This window comes from Malaclemys terrapin, chromosome 25 (genome assembly GCF_027887155.1).
Source record: "Malaclemys terrapin pileata isolate rMalTer1 chromosome 25, rMalTer1.hap1, whole genome shotgun sequence".
Lineage (NCBI taxonomy): Eukaryota > Metazoa > Chordata > Testudines > Emydidae > Malaclemys > Malaclemys terrapin.
The window spans coordinates 11,924,787-11,949,617 of record NC_071529.1 but is presented as its reverse complement, the minus strand read 5'-3'; the positions used below and the strand labels follow the sequence as shown (position 1 = coordinate 11,949,617).

The 24,831-nt window shown below is 41.6% G+C and overlaps 1 protein-coding gene across 1 annotated transcript in view; it reads left to right on the top strand.

Annotated features, from left to right (window-relative positions):
* The first annotated feature begins 2,258 nt into the window (after positions 1 to 2,258).
* NPEPPS (aminopeptidase puromycin sensitive) overlaps positions 2,259 to 24,831 on the top strand; it is a 60,801-nt gene continuing 38,228 nt past the window's right edge. Inside the window, exons 1-2 of the mRNA XM_054014112.1 lie at positions 2,259 to 2,568; positions 13,055 to 13,139. Coding sequence (XP_053870087.1) covers positions 2,446 to 2,568; positions 13,055 to 13,139 — 208 coding nt within the window. The 5' untranslated portion in view covers positions 2,259 to 2,445. The remainder of the gene's footprint in view (positions 2,569 to 13,054; positions 13,140 to 24,831) is intronic.

Below are 24,831 nucleotides of genomic sequence, written 5' to 3'. Positions count from 1 at the left end.
CAGGGTTGTGAGTTCAATCCTTGAGGGGGCCATTTAGGGAACTGGGGTAAAAATCTGTCTGGGGATTAGTCCTGCTTTGAGCAGGGGGTTGGACTAGATGACCTCCTGAGGTCCCTTCCAACCCTGATATTCTATGATTCTATTCTATACTGTTCCTGTTTGGGATCCAGGAGTCCAGTAACCAAGGCTCCCGTTGGTACCTTTCACCAGCTCTGAATTTACTTAACAACAATTAACTAATTAATTAAAAACAAACAACCCCCCTTTCCTCCCCCACCACCTGTGTTGACAACTTGTTTCTCAAGTTTTAGCACACTGGGCCTGATCCTGAACCACGTGGCTTTGCTATTGGTTTCAGTGGGTGCAAGATCTGGCCCAGCATGAATTGAAACAGCTGCATAGAAAATGGGTTTTCTGATGGCAAAGGTAATTTGACTCCTCTATGCAGTGGCATTAATAGGTGGTGCTGCACAATTATGGCCCCTGCATAGGCAGCCTTCATACAACTGGTACAATGCACTGTGGCTGGCTGGCTGCCATGAAAATGCATGAGGCCATCTGAGATGTTCAGTTCTGGGCATCTGGACCAGGAGATTGGAAAAGCAATCCTGAGGAACAGGTATAGAGAACTTATTAAATACCATGCACACTTCCAGCCATCCTCTTCTGTCTCCTTGCCTGTCCTCGGGGCCTTGCAGCCAAAAAGAAATCCCAAACAAACCTATGCTCATCAGCTGTTTTTTAATTATGCTTCAAGATGGTCTGTTCTTTTTCCGTGCCCCAGTTCCTGCTGTAAACTCCTCTGGGTCTCAGCAAATTAATGCTTTCTCTCTCTCTGTGCTAACTTATATTTTAAACAGTGAGATATCACTTTTAACTAAAATAAAACCTTCTGAAAAATCCAGTTGTGGTTTCCAAGGCTAGAAGGAAATTAACAACAAAACACTTTCCCTGCATAAGATATTTTGCTCCCTCTTAAAATAAAGGAGGAAATAGAACTCAAAAAGAGATTTTATTTTTTGGCATTTGAGATTTTAATCGGGTTAATGTTTAACGCTGGGTGTACCCATAGAGGAGATCTGGGCCCTATTTATTGGACCTAAAATTACTCTCCCCAGTCTACCAGGAACAGTGGAAATTAACATGCTGGGTGGAATGGAATGTCCTCTGTCACTGAACAGTGAGCTAAGGAACCCCAGTGATAGGATACAGAGGTGGGGTTAGTTTATGAGACCTGCACATCCTTCAGCTGACCAGAGGTGCTTGATTCAGTGCAGGCCCAAGCTTAATGGGCAGAGAAAAGGGCTGTATGAAACTGATCCACCACTGATAATCAAATAAATTCACGTATCCTCCCGTTCAGCAGTGGTTAACCTCAACTGGTGTTTTTTTTCCTCAAAGCCCCAGCTCCTGGAGTCCTGTTATTTCATGAGCTGCTTGGTTCTCATTAATCATGGTTGTGGAATAGGGTTGCCACCTTTTGAGGTACAAAAACTGGGTTTTTCCTGAGCCCATAAAACTGGACAGCTAGCCATGCGTACAAAGCACCTTAACAGATTGCCAGGGACAGCTACCCCCAGAAAAAAAAAGGGGGGGATGGGCAATGCTGGGAAAACCTGGACAGGTGGCATTCCCGTTGTGGAGAAACGCAGGGAAACGTGTCCCGAGCACACGGGGAAGGTCACAAATCAGAAGGCAAATAAGAAGAACCCCAAATGTATCGTTTTCCTGAACAGCCTAGTGGCTCTAAAGGCGAGCTCACCGCCTCCAGGGGCCTGGCTGATGCTGTTGGAAGGTGGGGGGCTGGTGAGGGGGACACACGCCCCAGAAGATGCTGCAGTGGCCGGAGGAGGCGCTCAGCTCTGGAGGGAGGGAGGGGTGGGGTGGGGTGGCTCTAGAAATGGGAGGGGGGGGTGCAGGTTCTAGACATGGGAACTTCGGGAGCGGGGGGAGGGGGGATTGTATCCCCTCCCCGCCCCACCTAGGCTCCCCCCCCCTGCAATCCTCTCCCCGCGCGCACGCGCACGCGCACGGCCCCGCCTTCGCGAGCCGGAGCCTGGCCGCGGGCGCGCGTCTGACGCAAACGCGCGCGCTCTCTCTCTCTCTCTCTCTCTCGCGCGCGCGCGCGCAGAGCGGCGGTTTCGAAGGGCGCGCGCCCGCCGCGCCTCGTCACGCCGTGGCGTGCGCCCTCTCGCGGCGGGGCGGGGCGCCGTCCCCGCGCACGCAACGTCCAACCCCTGCCCTCTCTCTCTCTCTCTCTCTCGGCCCCGCCCCCCTCGCCCGACCGTACTCACTCCTGTGTCGGGAACGCGCCGGGCCGACCCGTCCTTCCCCCCGTGTGTGTGTGTGTGTGTGTGTGTGTGGGTATCGCTCGCTGGCCGGGCGCGGCGCGCGGCGCGCTCGGTGGGTCCCCGCTGCCTCAGGCCTCCTCCCCCTCGCCCCGCCATGCCGGAGAAGCGGCCCTTCGAGCGGCTGCCGGCCGAGGTGTCCCCGCTCAACTACGGGCTCTGCCTCAAGCCCGACCTCATCGACTTCACCTTCGAGGGCAAGCTGGAGGCGGCCGTGCAGGTACGGGGGGGGGCCGGGCTGAGGGGGGGGGGCGGCGTGCAGGTGCCAGGCCCGGGCTCAGACTGAGGCAGGAGGCCGGGTACGGGGGGGGAGGGGGCTGGGCCTTGGGTGAGGAGGGGGGCGGGGTGACCACGCGCTGCGGCCCCGCCCTACCCCGGTCCACACAACTGAGGAACCTTGGGGTCTCCCCCGGGGGGGGGGCTCTCCCCTGTGGGGGGGCTCTCCCCTGTGGGGGGATCGTGGGGGGGGCTCTGCCACGGTGGGGGATCGTGGGGGGGCTCTCCCCTGTGGGGGGGGCTTTCCCATGGTGTGGGACCATCGGGGAGCTGAGAGGGGGGACACTCTCCCCCGGGGGGGGGCCCACCTTAGGGGCAGTGTCTGAAGATCAGCCTTTAGTTTTCCCTTTTGGGGGGGGTCTCTGTCGGGAGGCTCTGTTCCCTGCCATTTGCTCTTGCTCGCCCCCGCCTTCCCCACATTTCTTGGTTCGTTCCCTGCCCGCTTCCCCATTTCTCCCCAAGGTTTCCTTTCCGAGTCAAAGAATCCAAGCTCTGTCTTTTCTTCTGTAGGGATGTTAACCATCCGGTAGTAGGTAGTAGGACCAGTACTAGGCAAATTGGTTGACACTGTAGTCAAGAATAGTAGTATTAGACACACAGGTGAACGCGATTTGTTGGGGGAAGAGTTAACACGGCTTTTGTAAAGGGAAATCATCCCTCACCAATCGGTTAGATTTCTTTGAGGCGGGTCAACAAACATGTGGACAAGGGGGATCCAGTGGATATCACACACTTGGACTTTCAGAAAGCCTTTGACCAGGTCCCTCACCAAAGGCTCTTAAGCAAATTAAGCAGTCATGCGTTAAGAGAAAAGGTCCTCTCATGGATCAGTAACTGGTTAAAAGACAGAAAACAAAGGGTAGGGATAAATGGTCAGTTTTCACAATGGAGAGAGGTAAATAGCGGTGTACCCCAAGCATCTGATCTGTACACCAGTACTGTTCAACATATTCATAAATGATCTGGAGAAAGGTAAACAGTGAGCTGGCAAAGTTTGCAGATGATACAAAATTACTCAAAATAGTTAAGTCCAAAGTAGACTGCAAAGAGTTACAAAGGGATCTCACAACATTGGGTGACTGGGCAACAAAATGGCAGATGAAATTCAGTGTTGATAAATGTAGAGTAATGTATTCAGGAAAATGTAATCCCAACTATACATACAACATGATGGGGTCTAAGGTCGTTATTACCACTCAAGAAAGAGATTTTGGAGTCACTGTGGATAGTTCTCTGAAACGGTCTGCTCAGTGTGCTGTGGGAATCAAAAAAAGCTAGCGTTAGGAACCATTAGGAAAAGGATAGATAATAAGACAGTAAATATCATAATGCCATTATATAAATCCATTGTATGCCCACTTCTTGAATAGTACATGCAGTTCTGGTTGCCTCATGTCAAAAAAGATGTATTAGAACTGGAAAAGGTGCAGAGAAGGGCAACAGAAATGATTAAGGGTATGGAACAGCTTCCATGTGAGGAGAGATTAAAAAGAGTGGGATTATTTGGCTTGAAAAAGAGACAGCTGAGATGGGGATATGATAGAGGTCTATGAAATAATGAATGGTGTGGAGAAATTGAATAAGGAAGTGTTATTTACTGCTTCACCTAAAGTAAGAACCTGGGGTCACCCAATGAAATTAATAGACGACATGTTTAAAACAAATGAAAGTTCTTCACACAATGCACAGTCAACCTGTGGAACTCGTTGCCAGGGGATGTTGTGAAGGCCAAAAGTATAACTGGATTCAAAAAAGAATTAGATAAGTTCCTGGAGGATAGGTCCATCAACGGCTTCTAGCCAAGATGGTCAGGGATGCAACCCCATGTTCTGGTTGTCCTTAAGCCTCTGACTTGCCAGATGCTGGGACTGGATGAAGAGATGGGTCAGTTGATGATTGCCCTGTTCTATTTATTCCCTTTGGAGCATCTGGCATTGGCCACTGTCGGAAGACAGGATAATGGGCTAGAAGGACCATTGGTCTGACCCCATATGGCCATCCTTATGTGTCAGGGTTTGCCCCAGTCAGTATTCCAATCCAAATGGTGCTGCGTTTGAGTGGTATTGTATGCATTCAGTCTCTGAAGTGACTTGGAATTAGCTGGTTGAAAGCCTTTATGTATAACATTACAAATTCTTCTTTTCCCCTTGGTTAACACCCGGTTGGAAGGGACTGTTGGCCTCAGTATCATGCAGAGCAGACATGTCAGTGAAACAAGAGGCTACCCTACCAGAAATAATGTGTAAACAACCCAAAACACTGAATTTCTCACTTTTTCTGAAAGGCGAAAGCTTTACCGTGCTCAGGCTTTTCCCTCTGAAGTTAGTTTGAAAATGATGCACATTTGTTAGGTTCTTGCTGGGCTTTCTTTCAAACTGCCACAGTTTGAAAGGAGAATGAAAAATATTTGAGGAAGATTGTAAATACCTTGTTTGAAACACACCCATCCCAAAATCCTTTGTCATAAAAAGGAGTTAAAACCTCTCTGTAAACGTAATCCTATGTGAGTAATAAGGTTGTTAAATATAACATATAGGGGTGAGAAGACTGCTTCACCAGACAAGTTCCTGGTGTCTGTGTAGATTAGGATTGGGGGTGGGTGAAAGGCTATGAATGATAGTGAATCCTGTGACTTGGCAGGAAGATGACCAATTATGAGTAAATTTGCATCATGAGGAAGAAATATTGAAATTCTGTATTTGGTGGTTCTTCTTTAGCTCAAATGCTAGACGTGTGCTGCTAGGATCTTAGGGTTTTGGTTCAAGGCATGGACTGGTTTTGGAATTTTGAAAGGCCTTCATTGAGTTTGTATTTGGTGGGTTTGTTATCCCCTTTGAGGTGCTCTTAAGGTTAGGGTACAGTTCAGAGAGCACTGATCAATGCATTTAGAGAGAATGCATCAACTAGTGAAGAAAAAATGTAATGTGAAGTAATGGGAATATTTTGAAGATACGCCTATTCATTTTCTGAGAATCCTAGGTCTTTGTCTAGGCACCAAGTTGCAACTGATTTCATACATAGACACTTAGTTTATGGGTCTTGAGTCTTCCAAATTATTTGGATTTGGATTGAGAGTGATAACTGGACCCTCATCACTGCCTCCCAAAGGGCTAATATCAGGATTTATTAACAAGAACCCCAGTACTAGCAATGGCTGTGCAGACAGTAGTTTGTGCTAAGGGGTTAAAGAGAAATACTTTCTGACCTGGAGGGTGTAACATTGACACCTGGATGAATCACTGAGTTAACCAATTTGTTTATGAAAGCTTGTGCTACTGTGTACCTCAAGTATCTGTTTTGCCATTTGGTATCCTCAGTAGTGAGCTGTAGAATCAATAATAAATATATAATTCAACTATCCTTTTGAGTGTCAGATTAAAGGTCAGCGTCCAATCAGTGAAATTGTTCTTTACATTTGTAGCAGTAAGCAGGATGTGTTAGTCTTTTGTGCAGTATTTCTGTTGGGGACACTGCTGCCCTGGGCATTTGAGGCCCAAATATGTGTTGTGCTTGAAGTCTTGGCTTTGGAACACCAGACTTTTGAAAACTTTTAACCATGTAAACTGATTAAGAAAAACTTCATTTACTCCACAGAAGTAAATGTTATGCTTATACAGGGTCTTTTCCTGTCAGCATCAGAGAGCAGAACCTTTTATGATTCAGTAGTTAAGATTGTGTGTCAATTGTTGACTGAAGCAAATCATGCAATTTCAAAGTCTTGAAAATTACCAGTACTTATATGTAGTTTTTAATTTTGGCACTTTAGGTTTGCTTGTTATCTGCTCTCTTATCAAGAAACTACAATGTTATGATCTGCCTCTTGATAAAGCTCTAGAAAAAGTTCACGTTTATAGCCAGGGGAATCTAATGTCTTTTTCAGAGCAGTGATGGAGCTTGTTAACTTACTATTTAAGTTATAGCTATTTTCTGTCTGGTTATTCAATATGACTTTTAACTGCAAAAATTTAGCATTTACACAAATACATATGGAACTCTGCAGATTTCTAAATTATATAACAGTTGTAGAAACTGAAATTTATATTACATAATGCTTATATCACACTAGAAACGGTGATCCTTAAAAGCATCTTGTGAGGTAGTTCATTTGTTATCCCCCATTTTACAGATGGGGAAGATAAAATGGGCTGATACTCCTAAAGTTAGAGGGTCTGTCTACACTGCACTTAGACACCCAAGGCTAGTCCATGCCAGCTGGCTCCGTCTAAGGGGCTGTTTAATTGTGGGGAAGATGTGATGTAGACCCACCTTGGAGGGTTCTAGAGCCTGGACTCCAGCCCGGACCTGAACGTCTACACCACAGTTCGACAGCCCCTTAGCCTGAGCCTCACGAACCAGAGTCCGCTGGCATGGGCCAGCTGCAGGTTTAGCTGGAATTGAAACTAAGGGGGTCTAGCTCCTGGTTCTGTGTTCAGTCCGCTAACCACACTTCCTCTCAATAGTCCAAACTGCTGCAAGTACCTTTTTGTGAACTGTTTTAAAAAAAACGTAATGTTTATTCAGAAAAAGATATGAACTGCCAGATAGTTAAGTCTCCAATTCATGGAAGTCTCCCCTTGTAACTCTATTTCTAAGGAGCCAGCCATCATCTCAGCACAGTCATTACACAATGTCTAGGTCAATTGAAGTCTATTCTGTTTCCATGTCCCAAAAGGCTTAATGCTGGACCAGGAACAAAGAAGGGATATACTAACATACCGTTCTTCAGCAGCGTCAAATTGAAAAGGCAAATCTGAGTTAGCTGATTAGTTTTGTTGATAGCTGACTCCTAACATTCGACTTCTGTTTTAATCCTATAAATTAAAGTTTGTAATGCTGTAGTGCCTCTGCACAATTACCTGTCCAGTTAAGGGTGTAACCGCTCAGAGCTTCAGACAGACTTGGGCAGCAAGATTTTGCTGGTTTGCACATACTGGAAATTGTAAGCCATCATATTAAACATAGAGAATATCAGCTCATGATAGATTAATTTTGTTGTGTATAAACTGCCAGCAAAAGTCGTCTTGGCTGCACAATAGGTATCTTCTACCTAAAACGCTAGCCGTACAATATAAAATGGATGGACCTTTTAAATCTCTCCTTTCCCAGTCCCTTTAATATGTCTTCAGGATATTCTGATATATTTAGCAGTGTTTTAGCCCGCATCTGTCGCTTTTTATAGCTTGCCTTTGCAGTGTCTGCCAGACTAGGGGAAGGCATGCATAGTGTCTGATCTTGTAGTAGGCTGATTAGGGATTGATTGATTGTGAAGTGTTGCATTTAAGACTCTGAAGATCCATCTTTAGGATACAGTGTTTGTAGACCATCTCTTTTGGGTAAAGTCTTAAACTTTCAGGCTATAGCTACACTATGCAGCTTTTAGTGGCACCATGCTGCTAAAAGCCATGCAGTGTAGCGGCTGTTTGTCGGCTCCTGCCGACAAAAAACGGCCACCCCCCATGAGCGGCAGCGGCTTTGTCGGCAGGAGAGCGCTCCTGCCCACAAAGCGCTGTTCACACCGGCGCTTTTCGTCGGTAAAACTTTTGTCATTCAAAGGTGTATGTTTTTTTAACATCCCTGAACAACAAAAGTTTTGACGACGAAGTGCCAGTATAGACATACCCTTTGAGTCAGAGTCCAGTATAGCAGTTTGGACTTGTTGTACTTTAATTTAGATCTGAGTATGAAAATTAAAGGCAATGCACGAAGTTTGAATCCATTTATTCAAATAGATATTCAGATAGCAGGGGTCCCTGCTATTACTCTTTCCATTCCTCCTGCTTTTCAAAATCGGCAAAACCCCTTAATTCTTAGTTCTGTGCAATGCTATAATTCATCAGACGAAACGGTTATCCTTCGTTATACATTGAAAAGACACTTGCATAGGGACTGTGTAAACTTAAACATTTCTGAAGTGTGTGAAAACTATAGGAAAATAATAGAATCCAAAAGCTGATTGAAATATGATCTAGCTTTTTATAGCAGAGCAATACTGTGTTCAGTATTAGTAGATTTACTACCTGGCTACCATAATCCAATCTAGATATAGGTGAATAAAAATGTGGATAAGGACTAATAAATGTAACTGCCGCTGCTTTTCTCTGATTGATGTGATTGATCTTTCAGTTCTAAGAAAGCTCTCTCTGGGTATTTGTTTACATTCTAGGCTCTGAACTAGTTTTCATATTTCTGGAGAGTAAAATACTAATCAAACGTTTGGCAGACTGAGTACATGCTTGTTGGAATGTTATATTTAGAATAACCATCGGACAACTTTAAATTACAAGGTTTTGTTTATCAAGTGTTGACAAACTGTACAGTACACAGAAAGAGTCCATGCACCAAAGATTTTACAAGTTAAGATCTTAGTAGTATTAAAAAGGGGCTTCTGATGAATAAACCTTGAGACTGAAGTTCAAGTGGATTCAGATGCCATCAGAACTCCTCAGATGTCTTGTTTTTTAATTGCTGTAAATAGTACAGAAATCCTAAAGAGGATTCTTTCCCTCCACTCTTCTGCTGCTTCAGTACCTAATCAAAAATTTCTGAACATCTTCAACTCATGTTTGGATTACTTATGAAAATATCTATGTTCATAAGTTTTGGACTTTCAGAATTATGGTTCAGGTGAGGTAATCTGTAACTGACTTTTCCTTGTGCCCCACCTATTAGTGTGTTAAACATGGACACATCTATGTTAAATTTGATCTGAACACCAGAAAGCCTTGACGATGGGAATTATAAAAAAGTGTATGGGGGGGGGGAACACTCTCATTGCTCTTTGACCTTTGAAACTAAAACTATACATGAGTATTTTAAAATACATCTGAATTAAAGGATAAAAAACTGGTCATTTTCAGAGTGAAATCTTGGCATACTGTCTAATTTTCCCCTGGTAATGAATTGTGGAATGGCTTGACTTTTAAAGCTATGGATACAGTTGGGCTTTCTGGTTGGCAAAGTCCAGTAAATGCAGTTCAGACTTTATTGATTATTATGTAATGGAAACTATAAAAGGATTCCATGAGCCAACCTCCCTTGATGGTTAAGTTACTTAGCCTCTATGCAGTAATTGTCCACAGATTCACTGCCTTTATTCTCTTATTACTCAAGGACTCAAACTGTTCAATGATCACTATTCTTTGTGCTAAGGTAGTTTGATCTGGATGATAGCCAGAGCATTAGCCTTTACCCTTTTCAGTTCTGAATGAGGTGCCTGATATGTCTAGTTCACGTCTATTCCAATGAAATTGGTCATTTTTGCAGTGGCATGAACTTTTTATTTTAAATTGCTGCTGGTTTACATGAATATTCGGACTTCAGTGAAAATATTATTTCTGAATTTTCGGGTCTTTGCAATGTCTAATCTGGACAATGAAAAGTAAAATTTCAGGTAGGCTTAGTCTCTGCATCCTTTTTTGAGAGTGAAATTTATAGATCCCTCCAAATTAATTGTGGATGCAAATATGAGCAAGTAGACACTCCTCTTCAGATATGTACACCATTTTGAAAATGAATCTCACAAGGAAAGCTTAAGAAAAGAGTTAAATTTTTACTGGTATTTGAAGAGGTGAAATTGAACTGGCTTTGAGTTTGAGTTCAGTAGAACAATTATAACTATTCTTCCTCTGAGAACATGGAAAAACAGTTGTTGTTTCCATTGAGACTTGATATATCTGGGACATCAACAACCCAGTTCAAGTTGGTAACAGAGAGGAGGGGAAGCTTGTGCTTCAAAACATTAAACTTTGATCTCCCACTCCGGTCGATGGAATTCTCCTCTCCAGAGAAATAAGCATGGTTGGGGGAGCGGGAGGAGGACTGGAGTAGGGCTTCACCTTTCCCTGTTATTAGGCTACAGACAGTAGCAAGATAGCGGACAGACTGTTGGTCTGTTCCAGGATGGCCATTCTGGAGGGATCTGCTGGGTATTTCAACTCCGACACCCATCTCATCTCAGTTTTATTGCAAGTGTTTTTATTTTGGTTATTGTTAGCCCTATTACTACTATTCTTCTCTCCACCTTTTTCTTGTACTGAATCTCCTTGATCAGCCTGATCTGTTTGAAGGGCAGCTTAATTATGTTGTACAGCTGTGTGGAGCAAAGGTGACACTTCACATATTTATAATCTTGGAAATGAATGTACCGCATCCATCAAGAGTGCTTTTTGCCTTCTTAACGTGATTGTATTCATGAATACAAACTACTACATGAGCAGAATAACTGTCTTCCAGAAAACAAACTTCTCAAGTTTATAAGCTGTATTTTCTAAGTATTAACTTAAATACTTAGTTTTTATTTAAAAGTATCAGTCTCCACAAGGCACTATGAATGTCTGTTAAATTTAAGATTTAGGTTCTGGTAAGGTAGAAATGGTTAAATGTTGAGTGTTTTGCATGGATTTTATTTTCATTCTGCCTTGTCTTTAAGGATTGTTGAAGACTTGTTAAAGATTTAGTTGAGTCCTACTTATTTTTAATAGAACGGGGGGAGGTCTCTTAAGCTGAGAACCTGCTTTCCTGTTTGAAGATTTTTTTTTAACTGTGCTGTGTAATTATAGCATCACAAGTGTACTCTATAATTCTTGGTGCATAGTCATATGAATTTGCTGATTTCACCTGATATTTGTGGGGGCTGATAGAGTAAACATCACATGTTAACAGTTAACCTGATTCTTATAAATGTTTTCCAGCACTTTGCACCCTTTTGTAAAACTGGCTTGTGTTTGCAGGAGGCAAGGGAAATCTAAAAATAGTGCATCCTCACAGAGATTTGACTATGAAGTTGTCTCCAATCAATCCTAACCTCTGCTGTATTTCAGGCACGGTGTTCTAATGAAACCAGTTGTGTGTGCTTAGGGCGATTCAGAGCTTTTAAAGCCAAAGACTTGTTATTAACTTTGGTATTTTCTGGACTTTGGACAGCGCTGTCATGCATCATTCCACTTTTAAGATCTCAACTAGCTGAGGAATTTGGACTAATAGGTTGAATAATAAGGGTCTTCCAATTTAGTACCATTTAGAAAAAAGTTTTCACACCATCTAGTTTTTTCTGAAAACCAGATTGACTGTGTCCCTTGATTTTTTTTTTAAACCTAAATAAGAAATTTCCTTTCATAATCTCATGATGAAACTGTGTTGGTTATGAAGGTTATATTTATGGGAGGGGATGTAGAACCTCCTGAGTTGTACACTATGTGGAAAAGATTAGCTCTTTGCCAGATCTAGATCATGTCACTTTAGCTGTTACATTTGTTTAGTTTCATATCATGGAAATGTGTTTCTTGGTACTTTGGTACCACATTAAATTTACTGGGTAATATTGTTGGGTTATTTTATGCCCAGTGAAATTAAAAAGCAACATATCAAAATCTGACAGAAGGAAGTACTCTCTTTATATACCATACACAGTTCTGTGGAGCACACTGCCACAGTGTGATTGAAGCAGAGCTTTGTAGTATGCACAAAATAATTATACATTTATTAAAATATTTATAGTTACATTAGTTAGGATAAAAGTGTGTAAAGAATATTATCCCCTTTTGCCTCAGGACTAAGCCAGTCGCTAACTACTTATGGTTAGGATGAAACTGCCTCAGTAGGTGTTTTGTGTATTTTTCTATCATGCAGGTTTATAGCACTTTCTTCTGAATAATCTGTTACTAGCCACTGTGGGAGACAAGCAGTTCCTAAAAACTTCCAGTTTTCTTTCATCCAGAATTGTACTCATTTTGTAGTAGATTGGTATTTAATTTGGGCATCTCTCTATTTGAGCTTTTGCATCCAAGTGAGATGTTGTAGAAGCGAGGCACTTTATTACATTGGTAGCCAGCCATTTAAAAAATAAAACAATGTGTACACAGACACAAGTTCTCGAAAGATAACGTTTTACTAGAAGTTAAATGCTACCCTTTTAGCAGATGTTCCTGTGCTATGAAGTTCTTGTGTAATCTTTTAAATATTGTAAGATGTTTTAGCTCATCTTCAGTAGTTACTCTCCACTTCTACTGTAATCCATTATTGCTCATTACTAACTGGGAAGATCTCTAACTTCTCTAAGTGTTTATTATGTGCATGGGGATAGTGCTTAAAAATCCCAGTAAAGGACCAGGGCCCCATTGTGCTAGGGTCCTCTACAAATTTAATACAAATCCCTGCCCGCAAATTGTATAATCTAAGTAATAATAAATAGGTTGAAATAGTCTGAATGTAATGTAAATATGCATGTTCTAGTAAATTATTTTATGGAAGAAAGAGAGGATTTGGTGGTGTATTTTTTCTTAGTAGCTACTTTGTTGCAATATTTCCTCTAATTCCAAATGACCGATGTCAGATTAAATGAAGATACCAAGTGAATACCAAACAATAGATAGTGTTAAAGGGTAATGTATATGAGCCTTTCATGACACTTGCTGATAGAACTTCTTTTGCAGGTGAGACAGGCAACCAATCAAATTGTGATGAATTGTGCTGACATTGACATTATTACAGCCTCCTATGCACCAGAGGGAGATGAAGGTAAGAACTACTCTTGATGCAGTTTGTTACATGTTCCCTCACAATGCTTTTGACACTGGAAGTTCCGTCACTCACAGAGTTGAGCACTGTCACAAGATTTTCTTAGCTGTTGCACCAAACTCTAGTCTACTTTAGTTTGCTGTGCATAGATTTTAAATGTGTAATGTAGTGGATGTTCTTAATTTGATTTGCAGATTCTTCATTGGGACTCCTAGTTCTGAAATGGGGGGAAAATACAGAGGGACAATATGGTAAATGTTGGGTAGTAGGCAGATACTACTTTTCCAACCCTGAATGGAAAAGTGGCAAAAAAGAAGAGGTAGATTATCCCTCTTTCCTTGTTGGTGGATTCAAAAGGGATGCATAGAAAGAAGCCCTATTATTTGAGCATTTATTTAAATGGGTGAGTGAAAGAGCTGAGATTACAAATAATTTTATGCTTTGAGTTTAGGCGTTAGTCCAGAGCCGAAGTTTAATTCTTCTACACACTGTGTTTAAAATATAGTCTATTTTAATTTTGCACAAAAAAGGAAATTGAGTTGCAGCTGGAATTCTACCCTGCTGTGCTTTAGCTTTTCAGCTCAAGGGATGTTTAAGGTTGACTGTTCTGACACCTTGTTATCCATTTATGTAACACCAGAGTGAGACATGGTCTGTCCTGTGAGGCGTGTGCAGTTCAACACAAGTGACAAAACATGGGGTAACAGTGCAGATAAGGGAGGTGTGGTAGAATCAATGGTCAGATTAATGTAGGAAAGATTCATGGGCGAAGGTGGGAAGAAGGTACTTAGTAGATGCTTCGGTTTTATTTGGGCATAAGTTTTCATGGGTGAAAACCTCACTACATCAGATGTTTTTACCCACGAAAGCTTATGCCCAAATAAATCTGTTAGTCTTTAAGGTGCCACCAGACTCCTTGTTGTTTTTGTAGATACAGACTAACACGGCTACCCCCTGATACTTAGTAGATGCTTGTGAGAGTGTTCCAAGCATAGGAGCAACATGGTTAGAAGGCATAAATCTAAGTTGATATCGGAGACAACAGGAGTCCCAATTGGGAGGAAATAAGAACAGAGAAAGGTGGAGATGAGATTACATAGGGCCTTAACAGAGAGGACTGGAACTTTCAATTGATATGAAAAAACGGGAAGCTAGTGAAGAGATTCAAGATTGTCAAGGTGGTGAGAGAAGATGATTTCAGCAATGGGATTTTAAATAGATTGGAGGGTGGAGAGAAATTATAGTAATGAAAGCATGAGATGACCTAGGTGTGGACAATGTGGTCCTTGATATAGAAATGCTTAGCTTACTATGAAGTAGATTTACAAAATAAGGAGAGTTAAGGATGTTTTAATGACTTGTTTGTGAGCTCTTAATATTTTTTTATGGAGTCTTTAATAGTACAAACATGATAGTAGCTATTTGGCCCACTGTGTAAGAGTACATTTTAAATCCTCCAGCCTGTAAAAAAACTCTGCAGAACTTTCCGAAGAGAACGCTATGATAGTGTTGTCATGAAGCGTTCCCTTGAAATTTGGTTATAAATAAGATGAACTACTGTGGGTTTGGATTAGGAAGATGTTCCTTTAAATAGGTTTAAATTTTCCTACAGTGTCTTCAGTTGTTGGATAAACGAAAGGGAATTGGAGGGATGGGACCCATTACATTTTTTTAAACACTTAAGAAAAAATTGAAGCTTAAAATTCTCCTGACTAGTTTAGATAGGGAAAGCTTATGTTCCTTTTGCAGTGATGTACCAGGAAAAGATTTACTAAAGTGTCCATTAGATATGTCAGACGTGCAGGTTTTTGTGTGACCAGAGGAACATCCACCAGCAGGCTTTGTTTTTAATTTGGTTTGATCTTGGTCTTCGGTGGGGCGACATTTTCTGCAAACATCAGGAAAGTAACCAGAGGACCTGCCAGTGTTGGCCGTGAACAGCTGAATAGTGCCCAAGCAGATAGGGATCTGTGCTGTAAGGAAGTAGCATTCAATGGGTATGTTTTGAGAAAGTTGAACTTCATGCAGGAAGTGCCGTGGGCAGTGAAAGAACAAGACTGTGGTGCAGGGAGCATTGTCGAGCAATTTGGAAGCTGTCCATTCAGCCTTGATGGTGGGGGAACGCAGTGCTAGCTGTTCCAGAGGCAAGGTTTAATTCAGGCGGTGGGGCCGTATCCTGACTCCCCAATCCTGCATAGATTTCACAAACATTTTATCCCCCAGGACAACATTGCACACTGTGTCATTAGCGATCTTTAGTCTCATTAAACCTGAAGCTATGCATCGTGCTGGTGGTGAGGAGGTGAAGAGCGTGATGACAATAGCAGAGGATGTAGAATTTATCCTACCTAACAAAACCACCATGTGTACATGATGCCTCTTGAAAAGTCTGTTCAAGTCCTGAGGAAATGGCAGGAGCGAGCAGGAGAGGATAAATCACGTCCCCCAAAATCTTGTCTTCCCACAAAATTAAAATGAAGCCCAAGATATTTAAAATTTTGCACCACCTGTTTTTAGTTATTGGCCCCCCATTTGCCATACTCTGAAATGAACCTCGTAGAGTTTCCCTGTGACATTCATTTTATACTGTTTCAGTGTTGGTATCCTTACTGGATAGCTTGGAAGTACCAGTAGCAGAACTTAGTATAAAAAATTATCCTTTAAAATAATTGTATGTTCTGTCCCTCTGTTGTTTTCATAATCAAGTAAAATAGAAAAGCAATTTCTGTGGCTAAAACACTTTATCCTGAGTTTTAATTACCTTGACTGTGGTAAACTGTGGCAGCGTAAATACATAGAAAATGTATTCCTAATAAGGTTTATTCTTATACTCTGGCTATTTCTTTGTAGGGTTAAGGCATTTAATTCAGTTTGGTAGGCTGCCAAATAGTAATGACTTTCAAAGTAAAATTGCATGGAATTGGCATTCCATTTGTAGAGGTTCTTTTCTGGCACCTGTTGCTGTTACTTAGAAGTCTGTCTTACTAGTGCTGCTATTGTGATAATATGCATTGCTTTTACATGGTATTTGTTTGATTGACCACAAATACAAAATATTGTACTAGAAAGGGATGCAAATATAAAACAAATCAATTGAACTTTTGCTACTAATAACATTTTACAAGGGTAAATATAAATATTATGTATTAGATTTTAGAACAAGAATTATAGGAATCTTTGTAAGATCAGTAAACTTTCTCCTCTACAGGCTGTAGTGAGGAATTGCTACCCATTTTAATTCTATAACTGGGGGAAGAATTTCTGCTTGATGTATACATTGTTATATGTGAGACGAGATATCTTATCTCCTTTTAAAGTGTGGTTCTACGCTGAAAAGTAACAGGGTAGAAATAGCACCTTCTTTCTCAACAAATTTGCTCCCCTTGTGAATAGAGGCAGGTTTGCTGACTTCAGTGAAAACTGTAGTTGGGTTTTTTATTACTAATTCCTATAAGCCCTGCAGAGCCAGCACAGATATATGGGAGATGGATTCAAGTGTGACTCATGAATCAACAAAACTTTTAACTGCAATTGCGGCCACACTTTTCTCTGTGTTACATGTGTTTGGCCCATTTGAAAAGAGTTATAACTGAGAGCAGAATTTGGACTCCAGAATCTGCATTATTGATTGTGATGCACGAGTCAGGATAAATAAGACTTAATATGCAAAGGCATTGACTACTGAAATATGAGAATGAATTATATTATTAGAAATAGTAATTGAAATTCTGTCTGGTAGCTGTGAACTTGCCACATAGACCAACTAACATTACACTGGAACCATGATGCTCAGTTTAGAATTACTCAGAATTTTCTATTGCAAACTCTTCCTTCACTTCAGTGAGTTTTCTTTCATGACTGGATCATTTATTGCCTTCTAGATTCCTGGGCCTATACTTTTGGCCATCTCCCTCTGGTTAAGGTGAATAGTTATGCATTAGCCATATTACCTTTGTCCAAATGAATGGCCATGCTCCACTAAATAAGGGATTAAGAAAACAAGTATAAGTAGTTGGCTCTTTAAGTAAATTTCAGGGGATTGTATTTTACTCATATTTAATATTGGATATTAAGTAGCTTGATTTCCCTGCAAGTCTGCATTTTAAGGAGGTGTGAATTACGTGCTGAAGTCATAATTATTGGCTAATTATTTTTCATCTTCATTTAACTTGGAGAGCATTTTGGATGTTTCACGGATTACAAGCAACTCATTATTAAAGACATAAATGTTGAGGAGCTCGGAGGGTAATAATCAGCAATTTCACATGTAGAATTGCACACAGACGTAGTGTTATCTGTTAATTTTACCAAATTGAGTGAGCGCTGCCCTTCCATTTTAGCATTGCCATTTTTCTATATACAATTTTTGAAAAAAATGTTGCCAACTGACTCCTTATTTAAATTTTTGCCACTTGATGTTTGCCACTTCAGTCTTTTCAGTCCCACAGGAAGTTAGTCAACAGCCACTAATAGGATGCAGGACCTGATTAAGGCGTTCCTGGATTCCCAGCTCCTGAAGTCAATATGATTACATCAGAATCTCAGCTGTCATTTAAAAACAAAAATTAAGTTTCTAGTAGTTGTGAAAAGCTTGGCAATATGCAGTTATATCTGCTTGAGTCTGCAGATAATTTGAACTGAGGTGTGTGAACCACCTTGTGCATTTCAATGGAGTGTTAACTTCAAAACCTAATGCTCCAAAGGGGCCTATCAACACCACCTTTTCATAGAATCATAGGACTGGAAGGGACTTCGAGGTGTCATCTAGTCCAGTCCCCTGCCTCGTGGCAGGACTAAGAATTATCTAGACCATTCCTGACAGGTGTTTGTCCAGCCTGCTCTTAAAAATCTCCAGTGATGGAGATTCCACAACCTCCCTAGGCAATGAATTATTCCACTGCTTAAGCACCCTGACAGGAAGTTTTTCCTAATGTCCAACCTAAACCTCCCTTGCTGCAATTTAAGCCCATTGTTTCTTGTTCTATCCTCAGAGGTCAAGAAAAACAACTTTTCTCTCTCCTCCTTGTAACAGCCTTTTACGTACTTGAAACTGCTATCATGTCCCCTCTCAGTCTTCTCTTCTCCAGACTAAACAAACCCAATTTTTTCAGTTTTCCCTCGTGGGTCATGTTTTCTAGACCTTTAATCATTTTTGTCGCTCTTCTCTGGACTCTCTCCAATTTGTCCACATTCTTCCTGAAATGTGGTGCCCAGAACTGGACACAATACTCTAGTTGAGGCCTAATCAGCGTGGAGTAGAGTAGAAGAATTACTTATGTTTTGCTTACAACACTCCTGCTAATACATCTCAGAATGATGTTTGCTTTTTTTGCAACAGCGTTGCACTGTTGACTCATATTTAGCTTGTGATCCACTATGACCCCCAGATCCCTTTCCACAGTACTCCTTCCTAGGCAGTCATTTCCCATTTTGTATGTGTGCAACTGATTGTTCCTTTCTAAGTGGAGTATTTTGCATTTGTCCTTATTGAATTTCATCCTGTTTACTTCAAACCAGTTCTCCAGTTTGTCCAGATCATTTTGAATTTTAATCCTGTCCTCCAAAGCACTTGCAACTCCTCCCAGCTTCGTGTTGTCCACAAACTTTATAAGTGTGCTCTCTATGCCATTATCTAAATCATTGAATGGCCACAAGGGATCCTGGGCCATAGGGTTTGTCTGCACTGCACAACTGACCTGGTATTTGGCTCTCTGGTTACGTTGCCTGAGTATGAGCTGTTTCCGCAGCAAATCTTTACCCACATTGTTTCCTCAGTGTTTCTGCACTCGCTTCTGTCTGTGGGCATATCCCATGATTTATGCTGAGATGCTTGGGGATTCTTTCCCAATTAATTGTATCAATTGCTGGAGAACTTGCCTGTCCTTTGGAGGTGGAGAGGGGGAATTGTGGGAAGGGCATTTGAGCACTATGAGCACTTGAGTGCTCTTGGCCATCCTCACGTTCTAGCCCTTGCTAAAGCATTTTGTGCTTTAACCCAGGCCCCCAAGCTGTGCATGCAAGCACAGGTTTCAAGTGCAATTAAGCATATGGATGAGGGTGGATAGTAACAGAGTTTGGGCAAAAACGAATGTAGGAGCACATGCTAAAACTACAGACCTACTCTGTGTGCTGAGGGCCCTGGATTGCCTTAATCTGGACCTGATGGGATGAGAGTAGTGGTGTGATGCGTAAGCATTTTTGTGAAGGAGAAAGTAGTACTTCTTTTAACTAATTTAGTTGCAGAGTGTCCAATGAAATTTTGTGAAAATCACCAGAAAGCTCTCCATAAATCACATTGCTGGAGCTCAGTGATTAATGCTGATGACTGAGGAAGTACAAGTTGTTAACTTCTTGCATCTGTGAAACTTAAACTCCACAAGAGGGTAGGTGAGGAGCCTCGAATTCTCTTTCTACTCTGGCAGATTGCTTGGGCACACCTTTAATGAACGGCTGAAGTTTGTCCACACTGTGCTAGCAACAGTGTTTAAAAATAGATCCCAGCACTGTTCTTGTCAGGATTCCTAGTATGGTGGTTCTGAGCTTGCCCAAACCACTTTATTGACTCCCTTCCCTGGGACAGATTAACTTTTGTAGTTAAGTGTGACTATAAATAACGTTTAAAACATGGAACCCGCTGACCCCATTTACCCACATTTTAAAACAATATTAGCCATAATACAACCCCCCCATCCTCTGACTGCCCCGACCCCTATCCACACCCCCACATCCTGACAGGCCCCCTGGGACTCCCACGCCTATCCAACTGCCCCCTGTCCCTTATCCAACCCCCCTGCTCCCTGCCCTCTTACCATGAGAGCACCAGGACTGGCAGCCGCGCCGCCCGGCCGGAGCCAGCCACGCAGTCTAGAGCACCGGGGCAGGCTGGTGGCTCTCGCAGTCGTGCTGCCTGGCAGGAGCTCTCAGCCCCGCCGCCCAGAGCGCTAGTGGCACAGTGGGTTGAGGCTGCGGGGGAGAGGGAACAGCAGGGGAGGGGCCGGGGGCTAGCCTCCCCGTCTGGGAGCTCAAGTTCTAGGCAGGACGGTCCCACAGGCCAGATGCAGCCTGCAGGCTGTAGTTTGCCCACCTCTGTGCTAGATCTGCTGCAGAGCAGGAAGAGACGGGTCATGTCCTGAGGAGTGTGTGTTAAAACCACTCAGATACCATGTTTTTTCTGCAAGTGTAGGTGGGGTCATAACATAAATATAGGCATAGTGGTGAGTTGCTTCAATTTTGAGCTCTGTTGGCCAAAATCTGATGCCATTGAATGTGGCAGCAAAAATTCCCAAGCTGATTTCTGTGAGGGGGAGAATGTGCCTCTGTATGCCATTATAAAGCTCTTGGATATTTACTTAGGGAATTTAGTGGAAAAACCAGAACACTAAACCTGCTTTTTACAGTTTGTGTTGTTAAACTCATTAACTGTTGGTATTTAATATGTTTGATGCAGCAAACAGGATGTAGAATGTGTTTTGAAAGACAATTAATGTAGAATCTACATAAATAGATCAGAGTCGTACTTAACTCATAAATGACCAAGGAGGTTCTTTAATTTTTAGCTCAGAAAACACCACTGAAAGTCTTGTTTTCACTAGGGAAAAGTGTGTTTAATGCATCTTAGTGAATTGAGGTAAGCCCTGTGAGGGATGGGGGAGGGGTAGAGCCTAGGGTTTACCTCTGCCAGCTAGCATGTGTTAAAGCTACAACTGTCTTCTCTAGTATTTTAATGCACCTTTTTTACCCCCAAGTATGGACAGTGACCCCAGTTGAGTGTAGGGGGAATCATCTTTTACAATCAGCTTGATTCCTAACATATATAATTCTATCTTTGGTATTTGTCTGTGTATTCTCTCAAATATAGTACACTAGATTGGACATACTGCATAAAACCTTTGGCCAGGATCTAGACTTTTGTAGTACATTCCTGTACATTGGAATAATTAATTAATTGACATATCCACCTGGATACTGTGCAGTTTCAGGAATTACTCTGTAGAAGTGCAATGAGTTATTTAAAATACTGGATGTTCTTTATGGAAAACTGATGTTAAATATGTAGTGCCCCATATTTTGGAAACTTTACTGGGTCTTTTTTTAATTTGCCTTTTCCAAATAAACTGAGAACTAATAACTTCTGCCTGTTTTCTCATGCTACTTGGTCCAGTGTATATACTAGTGTGCCAGTGATGAACTCACCACCTGGCAGTGCCAAACGCCAAAATTGTGCTGTTTCCTTCAGGAGCCTTTGTATTCAGCTCCATCAGGAATTCCAGCAGCCTCTTGCAGCACTTACATGTTTGTTACAAGTAGTTCTCTTAGGCACTTACAAAAATATTGTAGACCGTATTCTAAGGCTTAAGTATTTGTGGTCTGCATAATCACTAATTTATTCATACTTTGCTGGGTATTTAAAAAAATCTTGCAGTCTTGAATGGGCATCCTTCAAATCCTTAAAAATAGTGCAACTTCAAGTATGATTTTTGACTTGATAGAAAGGCAATTATCTCTTGTGTATTTTAACATAAAAATGCATATGGAAGCCAGAGTTTGAGGGGCTGGGAAGAGACATTTGATTTGACACCATTATCAATAATTCTGTTATGTGCATTTTTGAAACATTAACTGAATAAATTCTCTTTGTTACCTTCCTAGATTTAAATCTTTCTGCTATTTTAAAAATGTAAGTTAACCAGAGGAAGTTTGTGATAGCAAGTGAGGCTGTTCTTGAGTCCTTATTTTCAGAGTTGCAGAGAGCACCCACAGTATTCATCAAAATCATCCCCTCTGAACAATCAAGTGCTAAGGCCCTATGTACATTACACTGGAAACTAATGTTGGAAGCAACCCTGTTTAAACATAGTGTTAGACCCCATCTTCCCTACACAATTAACCGCGTTTAAGTACTGTTGTGAAACATGGTTGTTATCTGCATGTATAAACAAAGTTTCTTCCTGTGCAAGCAGAAAAATAAAACTGCAGGGTGGGGGAGCGAGGGCTGTTTTGGCTATGTATCTGCCATGGTTAAAACAGTTGCCCAATGTCTTTCATGCACAGGCAAGAAAAGTTTTCAAACCACACCACAACAATGTGCTGATGCTAAGCACAATTGGTTTGTAGTGATTTAGAGCCTGTGGGAGAAAAAACAAATTAAGAAATTAAATATTTGATGTCAAATTTGGCAACAATCTGCATGCCTTATGTATGCATGCTGTCGGGTACTTCCTTAGGTTCAGTAGGGTGGAGCTGTGAATCTGCAGTGACATTGAGGCCTTGACTTCGTGACCAGGCCTTGCCACAGCCCTGTATGGAGAGCATAGTGTTCTTTCACTGAGCTCGGGATCAAGAGACCTTCCACTCTGCTTTCTTAGCTCTTTATTTTAGCCTCTGTCCTCAAGCTGACACGCAGTTGGTCAGCTCAGCATCACTTGCTGGCCCCTGTGGTGGATAACATACTTTCCAGGCAGCCTGACAGAGAAATATCTGAGGCAGATGTTCAGCCCCTTCCTCCTCATTCGACGGATTGCTGGTGCTCTATCTTGCTACACCAGGTTTGTTTTCTGTTGGGATCTAAAGATAGCAGGGGTCAAAATCCAGTGAATCTTATTTAGTGATACAATTGGCAACCAGTTCTGCTCCCTCATTTTACCACAAAGCTCATTATTGTGCCTTATTCTTCAGACCTCCATACACTCAGAAGTCCAACAACATTCTGTCCAGTATGCTTCGACCTACAGCTTGCTGGGAATGGCTCCTTTGCTTTCTCCACCTTCTACAAAACTAAGAGAAGAGAGGAACCTAATCACTTCTTTTTTTTTTTCCCTGGCTGTATTTGGTGAACCTTTGTCCAGAAAGCATTGTTCAAGTCTTTCTTGTGTCTTAATATCCCAGACCTGTTTTCACTTGAATTCAGTGGTTTGAGCAGAAGGGGATAGACAATTTAAAATAGTGGAAGTGCAGAGTGTTAACTATTAGATTAAACTTTCAACACATCAGTCCACTAAACTATCATTTTTCTCTTTGGATTGAGTCACTGCTATATTTCTTTCCACTTACAATTGTTTTATAGTGAGGGTTGACTATCTCACTATTGCAATCAATGCGGATTAATTCCGGAGTAAAGTATCATGGAGCAAGCAGGTAAGACCGTATGCATTCATGCAATTTTTACATATAAGTTTTGTCAACAGAGATTGGTATATACTCTGCATGACTTTCAAGCTGAAATAATGCACCATTTTAAAAAATGGAGCAACATGTTCTCTCCCCTAATATTTTATACTAGAGTAAACTAAAGCACATTTTCAGTAAACAGTATTCCTGAAAAAGGAGTTCTTCCTGGCAGTTCCTGGCTTGATAAAATGAACTTGAGTGTTCTGTGGCTGTATCTAAAAATGCATGTCTGGAAAATACCACAATATATGACCCTAGAAAAAGAGGTCATTCTGTAATGCTTCAAAATTAAACTCCGTCGTTTGTAGCTGTAGTGCATAGTGATTCAAGGATCCATGTAATGAGAATGGATACTGTGGAATGTTCCTCTTTTAATGTGTTCATATCTAACACAGTCAATTTCTTCTATCATCCTTTTCCTTATTTCTGTTGTCCTTTAAATATTAATACCTTAGAAGACTAAGCCAATGTGTATTAGTAAATCCACAACTATGCCTCGGTGTATATAATGCTGTGTAGGCACGTGATGTGTTGAATGGAAATTTACCAGCTCAGAACATTGGGAAGTATTAAAAATAGTGTTCATCCGTTGATTACGTACAACTCTTTCTCAAGGCTTGTTAGTGATGGATTATTTGTGTAGACCGGGGTGTGGTGAAGGGGGTCTAGGATCTCACCTTGAAAGCTGTAGCAATTTTCCTGGGTGAGGAGTGCTGGACACAACCATTGTCTCCAAACACAGTAAGTGCCACTCACTGAATTGGTTAGAAAGGAGGCAGCAAAACAAGGTGCTTCCTCGGCACTGAGCACACTGCAGCTCTGTGGATGAGCTTGGTATCGGAGTGCTGATTTTTCCACTCTCTGTCAGTCTGGCCTGGAGTTGTTATTTAACAGTAACCGTTTACAATGTAGTGCTTAGCAGCTCCAATTGGACCTGGGAGCTCCTTGTTAGCTGCTTTACAAATCTAAACAAAGACAGGGTCCCTGTTCCTGAAGACCTCTGAGTTTCATTTTCAGGGTATAAGAACCAGCTTTGAAAAATTGAATATTGGTTTTTCAAATTGAGATCTAGAAGCTTCTAAAACAAATTGTCTGATTTTTGTAAATATTAATATTTGGACAACTAGGTAAAATTAAACAGATCTCTATTGGACCAACTTTTCTCTTTGTTCTCCGTAACACTGCTGCATCTCGTGTCAACTGAGAGATCTCAACTGGAATTTCACTCTGTATCAGGAGAGCAGCATTTAAGTGCCACGAACATGCTTGGTGCTGAACAAGAGGCAGACAATCCTCACCCCAAAGAGTTTATAATCTGAACATACAGCTCTCATTGCTCTAGTTGTGAAACAATTAGGTTGCTCAGCCTTTGCAGATCTGTGTAAGTGCAGCATTCCAATGGAGTGTGTGTGGGAAGAGATTGAGGTAGTAGCTTGGAATGAAATCAGTGTGTGGGAACCCTATGACCCCCACATAAATATGCTTAAATTGGTTTTCTGAGGCATGAGAATAGAGCATTGAACCT